General features: G+C 42.7%; 1 protein-coding gene across 6 annotated transcripts in view; it reads right to left on the bottom strand.

The window, feature by feature from the left end:
- The window catches only part of LOC129547515 (ferroxidase HEPHL1-like), a 183,985-nt gene that overhangs the window by 62,629 nt on the left and 101,009 nt on the right, over nt 1-20,347 (bottom strand). For all 6 annotated transcript variants that reach the window (XM_088832388.1, XM_088832390.1, XM_088832391.1 and 3 more), the window contains 5 exons: nt 18,059-18,198; nt 15,369-15,509; nt 6,012-6,118; nt 2,517-2,739; nt 1,121-1,260 (listed from right to left, as the gene is read on the bottom strand). In XM_088832388.1, coding sequence (XP_088688514.1) covers nt 1,121-1,260; nt 2,517-2,739; nt 6,012-6,118; nt 15,369-15,509; nt 18,059-18,198 — 751 coding nt within the window. The remainder of the gene's footprint in view (nt 1-1,120; nt 1,261-2,516; nt 2,740-6,011; nt 6,119-15,368; nt 15,510-18,058; nt 18,199-20,347) is intronic.

The raw sequence follows: 20,347 nt of genomic DNA, 5'->3' as shown, positions 1-20,347 counted from the left end.
CTGCTGAGGCACCAGGGAAGCCCCAGGATGCATTCTACTCAGTGTAAATTATACCTTAGTTTGAAATATTTATGTATATAATAATTTTATATGTACATAAAATAATTTTGTTTTTATAAATTTTATATATTTTAATATAATTTTCAAAATATGGATTAAAACAGCCAAATTCTGAAAGGCATCATAGGCATTTAATATATGGAACTTAATATATGAAACTTCATATAATCACTGTTAGTACTTTCTGTCTTAAACTGTGTTGAATAAATATACTGAGGGGAGAGGATATTAGATGTTTCATTAGTTGGTATTTATTTCCGTGTGACTGGAAAAGGAGCAGTACAGGTTTTCTTTGCAGATTAGACATGATTATTCATTTCTATCTACTTCCTGTAGACTGCACAGCACCTGAGATGACAGACATTTGGACCTTATCCCAGGGATTCTGACTCATCAGGTCTTGGGTGGAGCCTGGCAATCTGTTTCTTAAACCGCTCCACAGGTGAGTCACCACTCAGATGGTACAGCTTGATGCTTGAAAGGCAGGAAGCCACACGTGGTAGAGCCCAGTCCACTAGGGCAAAAGTCAAGGTAACATTTCGGAACCAAGACAAAGCTTGAAATATCTCATTTACTAGAGAGAGCTATTCTGTTGGCTAAGCACATAGAAAAGAAACAGGAGAGGGAAAGAGAAAGAAAACAGAGAAAAGAAAAAAACGGAAAAGGGACAAAATACTGTGGATGCCTTCATTTGCGATATTAGTAGCATACTCCACAAGGGATTATCCCCATGTGGGCTGCCGTCTATGGGGTCGCACAGAGTCGGACATGAATGAAGCAACTTAGCAGCAGCAGCAACTGATAAGAAAACTCTCATCTGAAGCTCAGAGAGTTTTTGGGTTTTGTTTTGTTTTTTTTAAAAAAGCACAATAAAATACATATTAAGAAATATTTGTCACGGGAAGGACATAATCATATTTCTCTGTTCCATTCTCTAGCATTCACTACCACCCCTTGTGGCTTGTGAAAGTCTTATTGTCAAATAACTCTAATTTCACAATGGAAATATATTGAATCTGTTAATTCAATGTCTTCCCCAAAGCATTTCTCTTACATGTACCTTGAAAAGAAAGCTCTCAGCACGATAATGAATGGTGTGTATGTCCACTTCATCTCCTACTCCTAACAAGTACCAGTTGGTCATTGTATCTTCATTCATGACGAGTCCATGAAGGTTCCCAAAAATCTTCCCATTAATAGCTAAGACGGTAAAAGGAAACAGCCTCTCATTAGTGATGATTCCTTAATCTGGTTTTAGAAACAATTCAAGAAGATCTTTATGTCACCAACATTTTCATTTGCCTGATAAACATGTAACCATCCCACTCACACTTACCAATGGCCCCACCATTTTAGACCCAAAACTCAAATTAGTAAGAAATCTTTATAAAAAAGAGCAAGAAAAGAGAAATACAAATTTGGTTTTAAAAGCTGTCTCTTGGATAGCAGTACATGTTGGTTGGTTGGTTGTTTATTTGAAATAGTCTTTTTATGGAGTGGATTACAGACTCACGTGTGGGGTCCCCAGATTTATACCATTCTACAGCTGACTGAACACAAGCATGGAGAATCAAGTTTATGGAAATCAAAATTGAACCAATTAAAAGGTTCAATTAATATTACATTTTCTGAGAACTAGCTTGGGGCAAGTTGCTGCTGCTGCTGCTAAGTCACTTCAGTTGTGTCCAACTCTGTGTGACCCCATAGATGGAAGCCCACCAGACTCCCCCGTCCCTGGGATTCTCCAGGCAAGAACACTGGAGTGGGTTGCCATTTCCTTCTCCAATGTGTGAAAGCGAAAAGTGAAAGTGAAGTCGCTCAGTCGTGTCCGACTCTGTATAGAGGGAGGCAGAATTGTAGGGGAGAGAGTAGCTGAATCAGAAATCAGTTGCTGTATTCTAATCAATGTTAGCAATTAACTAGCTTTCTTATCTTGGCAGGACCTATCTGTTTGCACACTGTTGGTCAAAAGTAGGTCTTGGTGAGAGAGTGTAGATATGTCAATTAGAACACATTACTTCCACTTGAAAAACAAGAAGTACCTTAAATTTCAAAGAATTAAATAACAGACACATTAAAACAGAAATTTGGTGATAGTGTTTCAAGTTCTAGGGACAGTTAAACCAGGCCCTTAAAATTGATCAAGTACAGGTTATCCTGTATTCTTAGAGAAATATACCAATAAGTGATCATTCATTTTCTAGAAATTACTTTACAGTCTTATAGTTTAGGGATCCCAGCATTCAGAGACACAGCTGCCTAAGCAGATGGTCCAGGCCTTGCTGGCAGTCAGTCAGTGGCTTGGCTGGTTCCCTCTGAAGGAAAGCTTTGGAGGACTGTCTTCTGTCAAGGTGCCCGTGGGAATGGAGAAGGGCTCAGAGAAGGAGGCTGGGACCTTCCACAGATTTCTATGGACTTATCTCAACAAGGGTCTCCTTTTTAAACCTCTGATATACCATGCATTTTGTTGCTCTCCTCAAAATCATCAGAGGGCTTAAAATCGCGTGGATCTTTATTAAGATACTTCTTAACATTGTCATCCAGATACCAGGATTCATTCTCATTAAATACCAAAAACAAGAGAGCAAATTCATAATCAACGTCGCTTCTTCTTCCCTTTTCATTCAACACTCCTTCCCTGCATGTAATCAGAGGACCCATCAAACCACTGTATGTATCCTGAAAGAAAAATAAAATGAATTAGAAGAGCTTTAAATAATTTAATAACACAGATTAGTTGCTTGTAAGAATCATTGCAAAAAAGACTAAAAGACAATTGACCGTGAAATAAGTACTAAGAAACCCTGAAGAATCAGGGCGATCTTTGCTAAAATTTAAGATTATTTCTAAAAATTTGCTGAGAGTGAGCTTTATGAGGGCTGAGGCTGTGGTCTTTACTTATTGTTGAGTCTCCAGAGCCCGGCTATCTACTACATAGAAGGTGTGCCATAAATGTTTGTTGAATAAATGAATGCTTATTTCTATTTTCCTGTGTGTTTTTCAAGTGAGACTATATATATTTTTTTGTTGTTGTTTTTGGCCGCCAGAGCATTTTTTTTTTTTAGGTAATTAATTTATTTTTTATTGGAGGCAAATTATTTTACAATATTATATTGGTTGGTTTTGCCATACATTGATATGAATTTGCCCCGGGTTTACATAAGTTCCCCCTCCTGAACCCCCCTCCCACCTTCCTCCTCCCTCTATCCTCCCTCTGGGTCATCCCCGCATGCCAGCCTCAAGTGAGACTATATTTTTTAACTGAAGTATAGTGGATTTACAATGTTGTATCAGTTTCGGATGTACCACAAAGTGATTCAGTTATGCATATATATATGCATATATATATTATTTTACAGATTCTTTTCCATTATCAGTTACTACAAGATATTGAATATAGTTCCCTGTGCTCTACAGTAAGTCCTTGTTGTTTCTCTATTTTGTATGTGGTGGTGGTGTGTGCTCAGTCATGTCCGACTCTGTGACCCCATGGACTGTAGTCCACCAGCCTCCTCTGTCCCTGGGATTCTTCAGGCAAGAATACTGGAGTGGGTTGCCAATTCCTTCTCCAATTTTGTATGCAGTGTGTATCTATTAATCCCAAACTCCTAATTTATCCCCCACCCCTCATTTTCCTCTTTGGTAACCATAAATTTGTTTTCTATGTCTGTAAGCATATTTCTATTTTGTAAGTAAGTTCATTTGTGTCATTTTTTTAGATTCCACATATAAGTGATTTCACATAATATTTGTCTGACTGACTTTACTTAGTGTAATCACCTCTAGTTCCATCTATGTTGCTGCAAATGGTATTATTTCATTTTTTAAATGGCTGAGTAATATTCAGACATTGAGTGTGTGTGTGTATATATATACACAACATGTTCTTTATCCATTCATCTGTCACTGGACATTTAGGCTGCTTCCCTGTTTTGTTTATGGTAAATAGTGCTGCTATGAACATTGCACGTATCTTTTTGAATTATGGTTTTCTCTGGGTTATATGCCCAGAAATAGGATTCCTGGATCATATGCTAACTCTGTTTTTAGTTTTTTAAGAAACCTCCATCCTGTTCTCCAAAGTGGCTGCACCTGTTCACATTCCCACCAACAGTGTAGGAGCGTTTTCTTTTCTCCACACCCTCTCCAGCATTTATTATTTGTAGACTTTTTGATGATGGCCATTCTGACCAGTGTGAGGTGATACCCAAGTGGGATTGTATTTATAACTATATACAAATCTTATATTTCATTTTCTACGGGTAAAGTTTTCTTGGGAACTGATATGAGCCCATGAATGACTTTCATATCGAGTTATTCAGCCCTGAGCTTTCTTTTGAACTCCCACATTTCCATCTGCCTATTTAAATATTCCACCTGGAAGCCTCCTGCAACAATTCATATGCTAAGAAGCCTTTCTAGGGTGAATGTTAGTATTTCCCTCCCCGTGTCCTTCTCCTGAATTCTCTGTTTCTGTCAGTAGCACTATGATATTCCCTGTCACTTAGGTCAGAAAGCGTGATTTTCAGTGTCCTCACTGTGCCCCACGTTGTGCGCGCGTGTGTGCTCAGTCGCTAAGTGATGTTGGACTCTTGGCAGCCCTGTGGACTGTAGCCCGCCAGGCTCCTCTGTCCATGGAATTGTCCAGGCAAGAATACTGGAGGGGGTCGCCATTTCCTCCGCCAGGGTCGTCCCATCTCATTTGCTATCAAATCTTACATTTTTGCCCCTTCACGGTGTCTCTTCGTTCTGTGACTTTCTCTTCATTCTATCCACCATCCTTCTAGTGTAAGAGCGTTTTGGTTTTTGACCCCGCCCTGCAGCCTGTGGGATATTATCTCCCGGACCAGGGATCGAACCTGTCCTACAAAAGTCACCAGATTCAGAATTGTGATATAATTATGGATGTGCACATGTATTATTTCCCCCAAAGATGATAAAGTCCTTCAAGACAAGAATATTTTCACCCCTCATAGTACTTGGCGAGGTCATTTGCACATCACAACAGCTCAATAAATATTTGTTTGTGGACTTCCCATGATTCTACTTTGGTTTTCGTTTTTTTTTCAAGTGTCTGGTATGTTTCTCCTGAACTCTTGTGCTGTCCAGTACACCTCAAAGACACTAATTATATCAGATATGACCTTAGTTTGGACATCAATTATGATATATAATTCAAGACTAGATGTTTTATACATTCATATCTGACTCAAGTTCAATACTGAATCTTTGCCTTTAATTTCTAAGTAAAGTTAGCCTATTTATCATTCAAATAGTTTGTAGTTTCAGTTACTAAGTTTTTGTGGAGTTTGTTTTCTTTCCTGAGCCCTGATGGTACTGGTAAGGATTTTAAAATTGGGTAACATCATAAACCATGTTAAAAATTAAAATATATATTTATTTTTTTGGTTATCTAATTTACGTATCTTCTCTTGCTTCAAACTTCCTTGTAAGTTCTAAATTTAGTAATTTGAGATCTTATTTTTTTCCCCTACACTTTAGATCAAGGGCCAGCAAACTTTGTTTTTGTAAAGTGCCATATAGCAGGTGACTTCCCTTGTGGCTCAGATGGTAAAGAATCCGCCCGCAATGAGGGAGATCTGGGTTGGGCCGATCCCCTGGAGAAGGGAAAGGCTACCCACTCCAGTATTCTGGCCTGGAGAATTCCATAGACTGTATAGTGCATGGGGTCACAAAGAGTCAGACACGACTGAGCAACTTTCACTTCACTTCACATAGCAAGAATTTTTTACTTTGTGAACCATATCGTTTCCATCACAGCTACTCAACTTCATCATCAGTAATGCAAACAAATGGGCATGGCCATAGTTTGAGACCCCTGCTTGAAACCAATACACCTCTTCATATATACCCACCGTAATTGTGGTAACTTGAATGGTCAACTGAAAACCGTATCACTTTGAGCATTTTGGCAGCTCTCTCCACCTTACCTTCACAAAGTTTACTGTTGAATAGTAAACCCATGGAATACAATTTGGGTCAGATGGCCCTGGACCAGACCTTTTAGGGACATTCCATCTGTAGGTTTTTATTTCTCCTGAAACAAGAAGAAATAGAAAAAAAATTTTTTTAATTATGTGATCTCTGTTCCAGACAATTTACCTGAAGAAATACAAACAGATTCTTTGTAAATTTGATTAAAGTTACTGCTGGGGAGAATTACCCATTCAATAGAAATGTTCCTGTTAAACTCATACGTTGACTTTCTGCAGGTTCACCATGACAGATTTTCATTTCAGGCTATAGCCTTCCATCCTAGTTTGATGGTTTTTCTCCTCAAATTTCGTATCTCCTTCCCAAGAGTTATGCTTGCGCGCACTTGAGTTGCCATGGGCCTCAGCCTTGGCTTCTTGTGGAATCACCAGGGAGCACTGTAAATCCTCACTGCTCATACCTCATCCCAAACCAATGAAATTAGAATATCAGCAATCTACTATTGGTGTACAAATATATTCCTTAAGCTTCTCAGGCAATTCTAATCTGCAGGCATGTGAGATCTAGCTGGAACCAGAGAGACTCAGAGAGGCCTAGTTTCAAATCTCAACCCTAATGACTTGTTTCCACTCAACCTTTGACAAGCTACTTTACCTCACTGACCTTTGAAAAGTGAGGGCTTCCCTGGTAGCTCAGATGGTAATGAATCTGCCTGCAAATCAGGAGACCTGGGTTTGGACCCTGGATAGGAACGATCCCCTGGAGAAGGGAATGGCTACCCACTCCAGACCCATGCCTGGTTTTCACTTAGCTTTTGACAAGCTACTTAACCTTCACAGACCTTTAGTTTCCTTATTTGTAAAGTAGATTAGTCAACCCAGTTTTCAAACTGTTGTGAGGATTAAATGAAATAAAATATCTAGGAAAGTGCCTCACGTTGAGGTCGGTCAATAATTGTTAGTTTGTATACATGTGTGCATGCTAAGTCGCTTCAGTTGTGTCCGACTCTGTGCAACCCAATGGACTATAGCCCACCAGGTTCCTCTGTCCATGGCAATTCTCCAGGCAAGAATACTGGAGTGGATTGCCATGCCCTCCTCCAAGGGATCTTCCTGACCCTGGGATCAAATCCATGTCTCTTATGTCTCCTGCATTGGCAGGCAGGTTCTTTACTGCTAGCGCCACCTGGGAAACCCCTAAGTGTTAGTCACTCAGGCATGTCCGACTCTTTGCAACCCCATGGACAATAGCCCACCAGGCTCTTTTGTCCATGGAATTCTCTAGGCAAGAACACCGAATTAGATTGCCACGCCCTTCTCCAGTGGATCTTTCCAACCCAGAGATTGAACGTAAGTCTCCCATGTTTCAGGCAGATTCTTTACCATCTGAGCCACCATGCAAGAGTTAGTTTGTACGTATGCTAGCAACAAATGCATGCACTCCCTCTGGTCAGGCCCCATATCTGTGAATCGCCTGCGACTGGCCCAGAGTCTTGCAAAGTAACTATATATTACTCATGAGTTATCAAGATAATCACATTGTAAAAGGCTCATTTAAATTATCTCCTTTTGAACTATCTGAGTCCCATCCTCACCCTATAAGGACAAACAATTTATAGCTGAATCTGAGTCACAAAGCAAAAGTAATGAAGATTTGCATGAAACTTTGGTCTGTGTTTGTTCATGAAGCAGTTCGTTAGCAATATCATCTTAGGTCTAGTTTCCATGATTTACCCCATGCCTTGGTAATCACAAGATAAACAGCTGATATTCACCTTTCTAAATGCAAGTGTGGGTTATTAAAGTTGAAACAATCCATTGTCCACCCACCTGGAAGCCAAGTTCTCAACAAAAAGAGGATGCTCAGTAAATGTTTGTTGAGTGATATAATGAAAAGAAGACGAAGAAGATGGAGGAAGGGGAGAAGAAGGAGAGAGGAAATCTGAGGGGGCTTCAGTTCAATCGGGTCCGACTCCTTGTCAACCACGGACTGCAGCACGCCAGGCCTCCCAGTCCATCACCATCTCCCAGAGTTTACTCAAACTCATGTCCATCTAGTCGGTGATGCCATCCAACCATCTCATCCTCCGTCATCCCCTTCTCCTCCCACCTTCAGTCTTTCCCAGCATCAGGGTCTTTTCCAATGAGTCAGCTCTTCGCATCAGATGGCCAAAGTATTGGAGCTTCAGCTTCAGCATCAGTGCTTCCAATGAATATTCAGGACTGATTTCCTTTAGGATGGACTGGTTGGATCTCCTTGCAGTCCAAGGGACTCTCAAGAGTCTTCTCCAACACCACACTTCAAAAGCATCAGTTCTTCAGTGCTCAGCTTTCTTTATAGTCCAACTCTCACACCCATACATGACTACTGAAAAACCATAGCTTTGACTAGACGGACCTTTGTTGGGAAAGTAATGTCTCTGCTTTTTAATGTGCTGTCTAAGTTGGTCATGACTTTTCTTCCAAGGAGCAAGTGTCTTTTAATTTCATGGCTGTAGTCACCATCTACAGTGATTCTGCAGCCCAAACAAATAAAGTCTTTCACTATTTCCATTGTTTCCCCATCTATTTGCCATGAAGTGATGGAACTGGATGCCACGATCTTCGTTTTCTGAATGTTGAGTTCTAAGCCAACTTTTTCACTCTCCTCTTTCACTTTCATCCAGAGGCTCTTTAGTTCCTCTTCAGTTTCTGCCATAAGGGTGGTGTCATCTGCATATCTGATGTTATTGATATTTCTCCTGGCAATCTTGATTCTAGCTTGTGCTTCATCCGGCCTAGAATTTTGCATGATACACTCTGCATATAAGTTAAATAAGCAGGGTGACAATACACAGCCTTGGCATACTCCTTTCCCAATTTGGAACCAGTCCAGTGTTCCATGTTCAGTTCTAACTGTTGTTTCTTAACCTGAACATAGATTTCTCAGGAGGCAGGTAAAGTGGTCTGGGATTCCCATCTCTTTAAGAATTTTCCACAGTTTGGTGTAAGCCACACAGTCAAAGGCTTTAGCATAGTCAATAAAGCAGAAGCAGATGGTTTTCTGAATTCTCTTGCTTTTTCTATAACCCAACAGATGTTGGCAATTTGATCTCCAGTTCCTCTGCCTTTTCTAAATCCAGCTTGAACATCTGCAAGTTCATGGTTCACGTATTGCTGTAGCCTGGCTTGTAGAATTTTGAGCATTATTTTACTAGCTTGTGAAATGAGTGCAATTGTGCAGCAGTTTGAACATTCTTTGGCATTGCCTTTCTTTGGGATTGGAATGAAAACTGATCTTTTCCAGTCCTGTGGCCACTGCTGAGTTTTCCAAATTTGCTGGCATATTGAGTGCAACACTTTCACGGCATCATCTGTTAGGATTTGAAATAGCCCAACTGGAATTCCATCACCTCCACTAGCTTTGTTCATAGTGATGCTTCCTAAGCCCCACTTGACTTCACATTCCAGGATGTCTGGCTCTAGGTGAGTGATCACACCATCGTGGTTATCTGGGTCATAAACATCTTTTTTGTGTAGTTCTGTGTATTCTTCCACCTCTTCTTAATATCTTCTGCTTCTGTTAGGTCCATACCATTTCTTTCCTTTATTGTGCATGGGGTATCCTTTTTTGGTGGGATCCAACATTCTCCTGTCAATGGTTGTTCAGAAGCGAGTTGCAATTTTGGAGTTCTTGCAGGAGATTAGCGCAATCCAATCCAAGATGGCAGAGTCCCGAGGGAGCTTACTTTTCTTAAAATGCTAACTTGTACTCTTCATCACATGCATGCCCTGATTAAACTTTCTTATCCAACTTGCCTGAACTAAGTTAGTTTCTTGCTCCTACCCCCAATCTCTGGGTTCTCCCAAACCTTTCAGACTTATTTGAGACTCCTGTGGGGACTGAATATCTCTGGCTCCCATTAAAAAAAGAAAAAATGCTCCATTGCCACAATCTATAATCGTTTTTCTTCCTACTCTGACAGCCCTCATATCTAGGACTCTTAGAAGTCCAGTCAGCCTAGAGGAGCGGAACTGTGTCCCTTGTCACTCTTCACCATCAGGGTACATCCACCAGGAGGGGTCACACCAGCTTGCCCACAGCCCTACCAGAGCCCCACCCCAACCCTCATGCCTGATATGCTCCCTTTGAGGCTGCTTCAACCATCAAAAATAAATATATTTAATAGTTTTTTTTTGGATCCATTTTAAACCATTTCCCTCTTCATCAAAGCAAGAAGGGAAGAAGAAAGTACAAAAAAATGTGAAGTAGAAAAGATGATCACGTTGCTGTTTAAAATACCACCATGAAGATAAAACCGTTATTAACACTTTGGCTTATTTCCCTTCTGGTCTTTCTTCTATACTTGTATTTTGCTTAACAAGTCTTTCCCGTGTAATTTAAAACTTTTTTTTTCATTAAAACTTGTTTGTTAAATCTTTCTTAAATGTCATTTTATGGCTACACGATGGTCCACTATAAAAAGATTCCAAAATTTACTTGTGTCTCTGTATATAGACATTTACATGTTCATGAAAACTTTCTTGAAGCAGGTTGAAGCAGCTTTTGATACTGGGAGTAGGGAGTGGCAGAATTTGGAATAGTAACCAGTAAAGATTTTCCTTCCCACAACCCCATCCTTGGACAGGTACCTTGCTAACTTTTTGATTCATTAGACTGTTTTCTTTTCTTATTTTTTACATCTTTAAATTTTTGCTTTAATGATCTTTATTGAAATTGCTATAGCATTGTTATAGTTCTTCTGTTCTGTGTATTCTTGTCACCTCTTCTTAACATCTGCTGCTTCTGTTAGATCCACACCATTTGTGGAAAAGATCAGTTTTCATACCAATCCCAAGGAAAGGCAATGCCAAAGAATGCTCAAACTACCACACAATTGCACTCATCTCACACACTACCAAGTAATGCTCAAAATTCTCCAAGTCAGGCTTCAACAGTACATGAACTGAGAACTTGCAGACGTTCAAGCTGGATTTAGAAAAGGCAGAGGAACCAGAGATCAAACTGCCAACATCTGTTGGATCATCAAAAAAGCAAGAGAGTTCCACCAAAACATCTACTTCTGCTTTATTGACTCTACCAAGGCCTTTGACTGGGTGGGTCCCACCAAACTGTGCAAAGTTCTTCAAGAGATGGGAATGCCAGACCACCTGACCTGCCTCCTGAGAAACCTGTATGCATGTCAGGAACCAACAGTTGGAACTGCACATGAAACAAGACCGGTTCCAAATCAGGAAAGGAGTACGTCAAGGCTGTATATTGTCACCCTGCTTATTTAATTTATATGTAGAGTGTATCAGGCAATATTCCAGGCTGGATGAAGCACAACCTAGAATCAAGATTGCCAGGAGAAATATCAATAACATCAGATATGAAGATGACACCACCCTTATGACAGAAAGCAAAGAGGAACTAAAGAGCCTCGGGATGAAAGTGAAAGAGGAGAGTGAAAACGTTGGCTTAAAGCTCAACATTCAAAAAACTAAGATCATGGCATCCGGTCCCATCACTTTATGGCAAATAGATGGGGAACAATGTAAATAGTGAAAGACTTTATTTGTTTGGGCTCCAGAATCACTGCAGATGGTGACTACAGCCATGAAATTAAAAGACACTTGCTCCTTGGAAGAAAAACTATGACCAATCTAGATGGCATTTAAAAAGCAGATACATTACTATGCCGACAAAGGTCCATCTAGTCAAAGCTATGGTTTTTCAGTAGTCATGTATGGATGTGAGAGTTGGACTATAAAGAAAGCTGAGCACTGAAGAACTGATGCTTTTGAAGTGTTGGAGAAGACTTGAGAGTCCCTTAGACTGCAAGGAGATCCAACCAGTCCATCCTAAAGGAAATCAGTCCTGAATATTCATTGGAAGGACTGATGCTGAAGCTGAAACTCCAATACTTTGGCCACCTGATGCAAAGAACTGACTTACTGGAAAAGACCCTGATGCAGGGAAAGATTGAAGGCAGGACGAGAAGGGGATGACAGAGGATGAGATGATTGGATGGCATCACCAACTCGATAGACATGAGTTTGAGCAAGCTCCAGGAGTTGGTGATGGACAGGGAAGCCTGGCGTGCTGCATTCCATGGGGTCGCAAAGAATCAGACATGACTGAGCAACTGAACTAATAGTATTATAATAATATTATTATGTAGTCATAAGAGGTAAAATGGAATGTAACTCCCCCGTATTATACCTATGTGGTTGCTATCAATTTTGTAACAGGGGCTCTTAACACTTATTACAACTACATTTCAACTGTGTAAAATTTATGGAAGTTCATTTTATTGTGAGATCTTCTCGCCTTTCAATGCATCTTTTAAATACATCAAGGCTGTATGTTGTCACCCTGTTTATTTAACTTATAAGCTGAGTACATCATGAGAAACCCTGGGCTGGATGAAGCACAAGCTGGAATTAAGATTGCCAGGAGAAATATCAATAACCTCAGATATGCAGATGACACCATCATTATGGCAAAAGTGAAGAAGAACTAAAGAGCCTCTTGATGAAAGTGAAAGAGGAGAGTGAAAAAGTTGGCTTAAAGCTCAACATTCAAAAACCTAAGATCATGGCATCCGGTCCCATCACTTCATGGCAAATAGATGTGGAAACAATGAAAACAGTGACTGACTTTATTTGTTTGGCCTCCACAATCACTGCAGATGTTGATTGCAGCCATGAAATTAAAAGACACTTGCTCCTTGCAAGAAAAGCCATGAGAAACCTAGACAGCATATTAAAAAGCACAGACATTACTTTGCCTACAAAGGTCCATCTAGTCAAAGCTCTGGTTTTTCCAGTACTCATGTATGGATGTGAGAGTTAGACCATAAAGAAAGCTGAGCACCAAAGAGTTGATGCTGTTGAACTGTGGTGTTGGAGAAGACTCTTGAGAGTCCCTTGGACTGCAAGGAGTTCTAACCAGTCAATCCTAGAGGAAATCCAATGAAGGACTGATGCTGAAGCTGAAACTCCAATACTTTGTCCACCTGATGCGAAGAGCTGACTCTGATGTTGAAAAGACCCTGATGTTGGGAAAGATTGAAGGCAGGAGGAGAAGGGGACAACAGAGGATGAGATGGGTGGATGGCATCACCGACTCAATGGACAATAGTTTGGGTAAACTCCGGGAGTTTGTGATGGACAGGGAGGCCTGGCGTGCTGCAGTTCATGGGGTCGCAAAGAGTTGGACACGACTGAGCGACTGAACTGAACTAACCCCAGACTCCCAGTCCATCCCTGTCCTGCCCTGTGCCTTGGCAACCACAAGTCTGTTCTCTATGTCTATGAGTCTGTTTCTGTTTTGTAGATAGATTCCCTTGTGCAATATTTTAGATTCCACATATAAGTGATATCATGTGTATAACTGAGTCACTTTTTATACTTTGGAGTTTGGCACAACACTGTAAATCAACTGTATACTTCAACTAAAAAAAACAATTAGAGTTCTATCTCTTTTATAAAGCTTTTCTTCAGTTCAGTTCAGTTCAGTTCAGTTCAGTGGCTCAGTTGTGTCCGACTCTTCGTGACCCCATGAATCACAGCACGCCAGGCCTCCCTGTCTATCACCAACTCCCGGAGTTCACTCAAACTCATGTCCATCGAGTCGGTGATGCCATCCAGCCATCTCATTCTCTGTCGTCCCCTTCTCCTCCCACCCCCAACCTTTCCCAGCATCAGAGTCTTTTCCAGTGAGTCAACTCGTCACATGACAGGGCCAAAGTATTGGAGTTTCAGCTTTAGCATCAGTCCTTCCAATGAACACCCAGGATTGATCTCCCTTAGAATGGACTGGTTGGATCTCCTCGCAGTCCAAGGGATTCTCAAGAGTCTTCTCCAGCACCACAGTTCAAAAACGAGGCTTCATGGATTTCTTTCTCTGAAATTTTATCAACCCTCTCAGATATATTCTTGAAAACCTTCACCACTTAGAATTTCAACATGTATAATCTGTATTATTGCTGAAATGATTCATCTTGTCTTTTTTTTTCCTTCCAAACTCATTTGAAGCATCTTGAGAGAAATGCACGGTCAAGAGCTCGGGTCCTGAGGTCACACCGGCTCCACCATTCCTAACGTCTGTCCTGGTTGAGCTCTTTACTCCTCTGTGCGTCCGTTCTGTTCTGTCGCTCAGTCCTGTCTGACTCTTTGCGACCCCGTGGACTGTAGCCTAACCAGGCTTCTCCGTCCATGGGATTCTCCAGGCAAGAATACTGGAGTGGGTTACCGTTTCCTTCTCCAGGGGATCTTCCCGACCCAGGGATCGAACCCGAGTCTCCCGCATTGGAGGCAGACGCATTAACCTCTGAGCCACCTCTGTGCCTCAGTCACCTGTTAAATAAACGTACCACTACCAGATTCCATCAATAACAGGATGTGATTTAGCGTATCGGAGAAGGCAATGGCAAGCCACTCCAGTACTCTTGCCTAGAAAATCCCATGGATGGAGGAGCCTGGTAGGCTGCAGTCCATGGGGTCGCTAAGGGTCGGACACGACTGAGCGACTTCACTTTCACTTTTCACTTTCACACATTGGAGAAGGAAATGGCAACCCACTCCAGTGTCCTTGCCTGGAGAATCCCAGGGATGGGGCAGCCTGGTGGGCTTCCATCTATGGGGTCACACAGAGTCGGACACGACTGAAGTGACTTAGCAGCAGCAGCAGCAGAGTATCTGATGCCAAGATGCATCTTTCCATCATGGCATGTTAAAGTTTAATTGGCAGCATTTAAACAGTGTATTTATGTATTTGGCCACTTTGGGTCTCAGTTACGACACACAGGATCTTCGTTACAGTGCGTGGGCTCCAGAGCTCAGGGTCAGTAGGGGTGGTGTGCAGACTTAAGTTACACACAAGGTCTTAGCTCCTCGGTCAGGGACTGAACCAGGTCCCCCGCACTGGGAGGCAGATTCTTAACCACTCAACCACCAGAGAAGTCCTGACAGCACTTTTTTTTCCCTTTAATAACAAAGTAATAATGGCCATTATAATCAGTGGTATCAGGCTCAAAGAAATATGTTAGTGTCTATCTCCCTGAGTTATTATAAGAATAAGTGAGTTTTTACATTTTTTTCTAAATTTAAAAGTTGGCACAAGGTTAATATTCAATATGTGCTAGCTGTTATTATGTCTTAATACCCTTTAAGGTCTCTAATTGAGCCCTAGAAACTCCACAAACAGTCATTGGCTGAATAGTAATTTCATATCGGGGTAATGGGTGGAACGTAATGATGGAGTAATGATGTTACAATGAGCTTTCCAAGACCCCTCAGAGATCAGACAAGAAAGGAGTTGAGCCTGGAGTACTCATCGGCATGGCACAGACCTCTGGGGTCAGTTACCTGGCTTTGTGACAGGCACTTGGAGCTGCTTCCCACTATCCATGTCCTCCACACCCTGGGCTGAGATGGAGTAGGGCCAACTGGCCTTGTTCATAAATATGATCAGGATGGAGTCCCCCACCTTGGCGTGAATCACTGGGCCTAAAGGCAAAACACAGGTCTGTGTGCATTATCGTTGCTCTTTTCAACACTGGTGTAATTCACGTGTATTTGACAAAATAAACAAAGGTTAGCCTTGTTATTAGTGTATTTCCTTTAGCAGGTGACATTGGGTAGCATTAAATATCATGTCATGTTTTGCAGTTGTATCAATATGGATTCAAATCCTGCCTCCTTCACTTACTTATTAGAGAGGCTTTGAATAAGTCAAGTAACCTACCTGAGTCAAATTCCTCATCTGTAACATGGTCTTACCTTTCTCAAAGGGTTACAGTAAGGATTAGATAAAGTAACATATGTAAAGTGCTAATTTCAGTAAATTGAGACATAGTAAGTACTCCATAAATGCTTACATTTTTACTACTGCTGAGACATACTCTCCAGGAAAAACTATCCACAACTCGTGGTGACTTTTCATTGTAATCCCCGTGTGTAACCTTTGGTTAGTTTAAAATTGCTCATTATCTGGTAAATATAATAATAGTGAGGATGCAATGAAATAATGAGTATAAAAGGAATTTCTAAGACAATAAAATTAAAACATAAACATATTGATTTATGATCAATATGGTGATTTCACTAATGCATGTGCAAACATCCAATGCTATTATTTCTCAATATTTGGATATCTGCATGAGACATGCACTCTTCAGAAAGTTGTGTGTACACGTTTCTGTTAACCAGCATGAGAGCCAGTGGAAATCGGCACACACAAGTCCCTGGAGAGGTCTGTACCCTCGTTGCCATGGGATGCCCTCACCCAGCACAGGTGCCCATTGGTCCTCAGAACAAGACACAAATGCAGTTTGCTCAGCCACACTGACAGAGCATCACTCGCACAGGGATCACTTGAGAGAGGTGGAAACAGACTTCCAGTGGAAGCACCACAGATCTGGTCCCTGAGGTTCTAGGGATGTATCTGCACACCGTGTTCACAGGGAAATACACTCACAGTTGAGAGTCTGACCACACACATCCATTGTTCACTGGTTCAACCGTGGTTTTAGTGCTTTCCTGAGAAATGCAGTTGGCTGTCGGTATTCATGGATGCAGACATAAGAGGGCCAACAGTACTAAGCCATTTACTGCAAGAGACTTGAGCATTCTGATGCCCGTGAAGTTCCCGGAACCAGTCCTGGACTGTACTGATAAAGGCCTAAATAATCTAAAATTTGTTGGACTACTATTATCTTTAAAACAAATATTTAGTATGAATCAGACAGTGTCTGAAAAGCACACTGTTTTTTTTTAAAATGATAAAGCTAGAAATAGAAAAGAAAAATTTAGGCATGTTTTTTAAAGTAGTTTTGGGATAGAGTTATAGATGGGGCATATGCATACATGTAAGAAAATCAACGTATTTTCATTGCCGCTTAAACTGCACATGCTGTGCTATTTTGGTGAGAAGGGGTGAATGCCTTCTGGTTTACTGCCTGGTGGGTCACAGGGAGCAGTGATGACCAGTGTGCCTGTCCGGGGGCTTTGGCAGTTTCTGGGGTTCAGGCCTCTCCCTGATCTGCAGCAAACGGACAGATGGGCCTTCTGCTCCCCTGACTGAAGTGGTGCTGAGCTTGACTGATGAAGTCGCTGGTCTGTTTCCTTTTCCTGAGCAAACCAAATTGAGCCCAGCCCCCTCTGCAGAATCAGCACCCGTTCTTCAGAGATCTGTTCTCTGATTCAGAGATTCAAAAGAAGGAATGTTCCCATGGGAGATGACTCATTGGTATGAAAACCAAGCTTGGGAACTGATGTTAGCAGATGGTGAAGATGGATGGGCCGGTTAATAATTTATGAATCTAATAATCGTGTGATGCATTATTTTGATAATAAGAAACATATTAAAGCCTTAGTATTTATATAAGTTGCCTTGTACATTTAAAAACAGAAAAGTCATCTAGATTAGCCCTCTGCTTTAAGATCTCATCTTCACGATGGGGTGACACTCAGGTGAGGACAAGTGGGGAAGGTTAGCAGGAAGAGTTTATCCAATCTCATGGGCAGCTCAGGGCATCAGACAGATGAAGTCAGTTCTGAGAAGGCCAGGAAGTCAGGGCCACCGGAACTGAATCCATGGTGTTCACCCAAGCACTGCTTCTCGAGTAAAAGGTTTCTCTTTTGTCAGAATGATTTTCATGGTGTGTTGTGAAGGCAGTGGCCATGGATGACTGAGAACCTTGGAGAAGCCATGTAAACACTCTGGCTGCTGTTCTGAGGCATCGGTGTTTCAGATGAAAGTTTCCTGGCTCAGCAGAGGGGTGGCCAAGGACCTTCATGGCAGCAGGTGATGGTTAGACTGCCTGGATGACAGGGATTCCTCTTGTGTGTCATCTGCTGGTCTTCTTATGCTACTGTTTGTGTGAGCTGAGCACACAGCATGCTCCCTGATGATGGGAGGGCAGCAGGCTGTCTCCCTTGTATGAATGCAGTCAGGCTACTCTGTTCTTCCATTCATTCTTGGGAAGATGTCTAACCGGGTGTGTGTGTGCGTGTATGTGTGTGCTGGCAGTGCACGGCTGTGATCTGTGCCATACCCAGGAGTGCCAAATGCTCCTCTTGTGGCGGTCGAGCTTTGATCTCCACAAATTCTCCACTGGTGTATTCCCTGTAAACCACTTTCTTGTACTGAGAGCCGATCCAGTTTTCAGTGTGGTTCATGAATATATCTCCATGTCTGCAAATCAGAAGCAACAGGAATTAAAGTTGTTAGAGGGAAGAAAAACCTTGAGTGCTTCTGCATGATTTGGAGGTGTGGGCACTGGAGTAGTGCTTCCGAAACCTGACTCTGATCAGGCTATCCCTGGGGAGCTGGTCCTTTACATCAGACTTTGTGGAAGTGGGGCCAGGAATCTGCATTTGAAAGCATCTCTGGGGCTTTAGATGTGGCAGTCCAGTATTGGCCTACGGTCCACTCTTGGGCACCACTGCTCTAGAGCCCTGCTGGGACACAGAGAACAGACTTGTGGATGCAATGGGGGAAGGAGCTGCTGCTGCTGCTGCTCAGTCGCTTCAGTCGTGTCCAACTCTGTGCGACCCCACAGACGGAAGCCCACCAGGCTCCCCCGTCCCTGGGATTCTCCAGGCAAGAGTGCTGGAGTGGGGTGCCACTGCCTTCTCCGAATGGGAGACGGAGAAGGCAGGACAAATTCAGCGAGTGTCACTGACACACATACACATCACCGTGTGTGAAATAGGGAGCTGATGCTGCATAGATAACCAGCTGGCTGCTCTGTAACACGGGGGGTTAGTTTGATGCTCTGTGATGGCCTGGAGGCACCAATGATGGGGAGAGAGCGGTGAGGGAGACTCGAGAGGGAGGCGATATATGTATACTTACAGCTGATTCATGTGGGGCAGAAACCAACACAACATTGTAAAGCAATTAGTCTCAATTTAAAAGAAAACAAAACCCTGCTGGGTGCTGCATAGGGCCAGACTTAGTCAGAGACTCCTAAAGGCACTTTGAGATTACATTCTCCTGGGACCAACCAACCTCAGGAACATGTTCACCCATGCACATGCACACCCCACCACCGTGCATTCCTTCAGATTCCATATGTTGTTCTGTACCCTGCTATGTTTCTCCACGGTAAAGATCTCAAGAAAGTCTGTGGGTTGTGTATGGCGCATATGCGTGCGTGCAAAGTCTCTTCAGTAGGTTCTGCTCTTTTCGACCCTATGGACTGTAACTCACCAGGCTCCTCTGTCCACAGGATTCTCCAGGCAAGAACACTGGAGTGGGTTGCCATTTCCTTCTCCCTGGGAAGGGCTACCCATCCAGGCAACCCACTCCAGTATTCTTGCCTGGAGAATCCTGTGGACAGAGGAGCTTGGAGAGCTGCTGTCCATAGGGTCGCACAGAGTCAAACACGACTGAAGTGACTTAGCAAGCATGCATGCGTGCATAGGAGAAGGAAATGGCAACCCACTCCAGTGTTCTTGCTTGGAGAATCCCAGGGACGGGGGAACCTGGTGGGCTGCCGTCTATGGGGTTGCACAGAGTCAGACACAACTGAAGCAACTTAGCAGCAGCAGCCCTTCCCAAGGGATGTTCGCAACCAAGGGATCAAACCCAGGTCTCCCACATTGCAGGCGTATTCTTTACTGTCTGAGCCACCAGGGAAGCCCAAGAATACTGGAGTGGGTAGCCTACCCCTTCTCCAGCGGATCTTCCCAACCCAGGGATTGAACCAGGGTGTCCTGCATTGCAGGTGGGTTCTTTACCAGCTGAGCTACCAGGGAAACCTGGTGAATCTTTGAATGAATTTTAAATCATCCTACCCTTGAGGCAAATCTTTTAAAACTGAGGAGTGATTTTGTTTCTTCATTTATCCACAAGGTGGCACCATTATACTCTTTCCATGAGCCTGAACCCTCAAAACAGACCGAGTAAGAAAAACAGAACAGGCTATGATTCCTAATAGCTGGTGTAGAGGAGTTGGTGGGGGTCATAACCACAGAAGGTGCATGAGGGCTGGGGAACAGAGGGCAAGGGAAGTGTGATAATACATATCAAAGAGGTACAGGGCATGAACGTCAGCATGGCATGGTGATGAGAACACGGATTTGTCCTTCAAAAAGGTCAGTGTTCAACTCCACCTCTGCCAGTGACTGAGTGAACCAGCCCTCACCTGCATACATGGGGCGGTGCCACCCAGGCAGAAGCTGCTAACCCCAGGGAGGAGGCCTGCTGGCCTGCCCTCCAGACAGTTCAGTCCTGAAAGCCTGGCCGGAGGGCACCCGTGCTCAGCAGCGCGCGAGGTCCTCGAGCCCGCGGATTCCTCTGTGTTCTGCACGGGCAGCGGCTCCACAGGAGGGCCAGC

Source organism: Moschus berezovskii, chromosome 25 (assembly GCF_049115385.1).
Source record: "Moschus berezovskii isolate FMDL1 chromosome 25, NW_MosBer_1.0, whole genome shotgun sequence".
NCBI classification, from domain to species: Eukaryota; Metazoa; Chordata; class Mammalia; order Artiodactyla; family Moschidae; genus Moschus; species Moschus berezovskii.
This window is presented reverse-complemented; position numbering and strand designations above follow the sequence as displayed.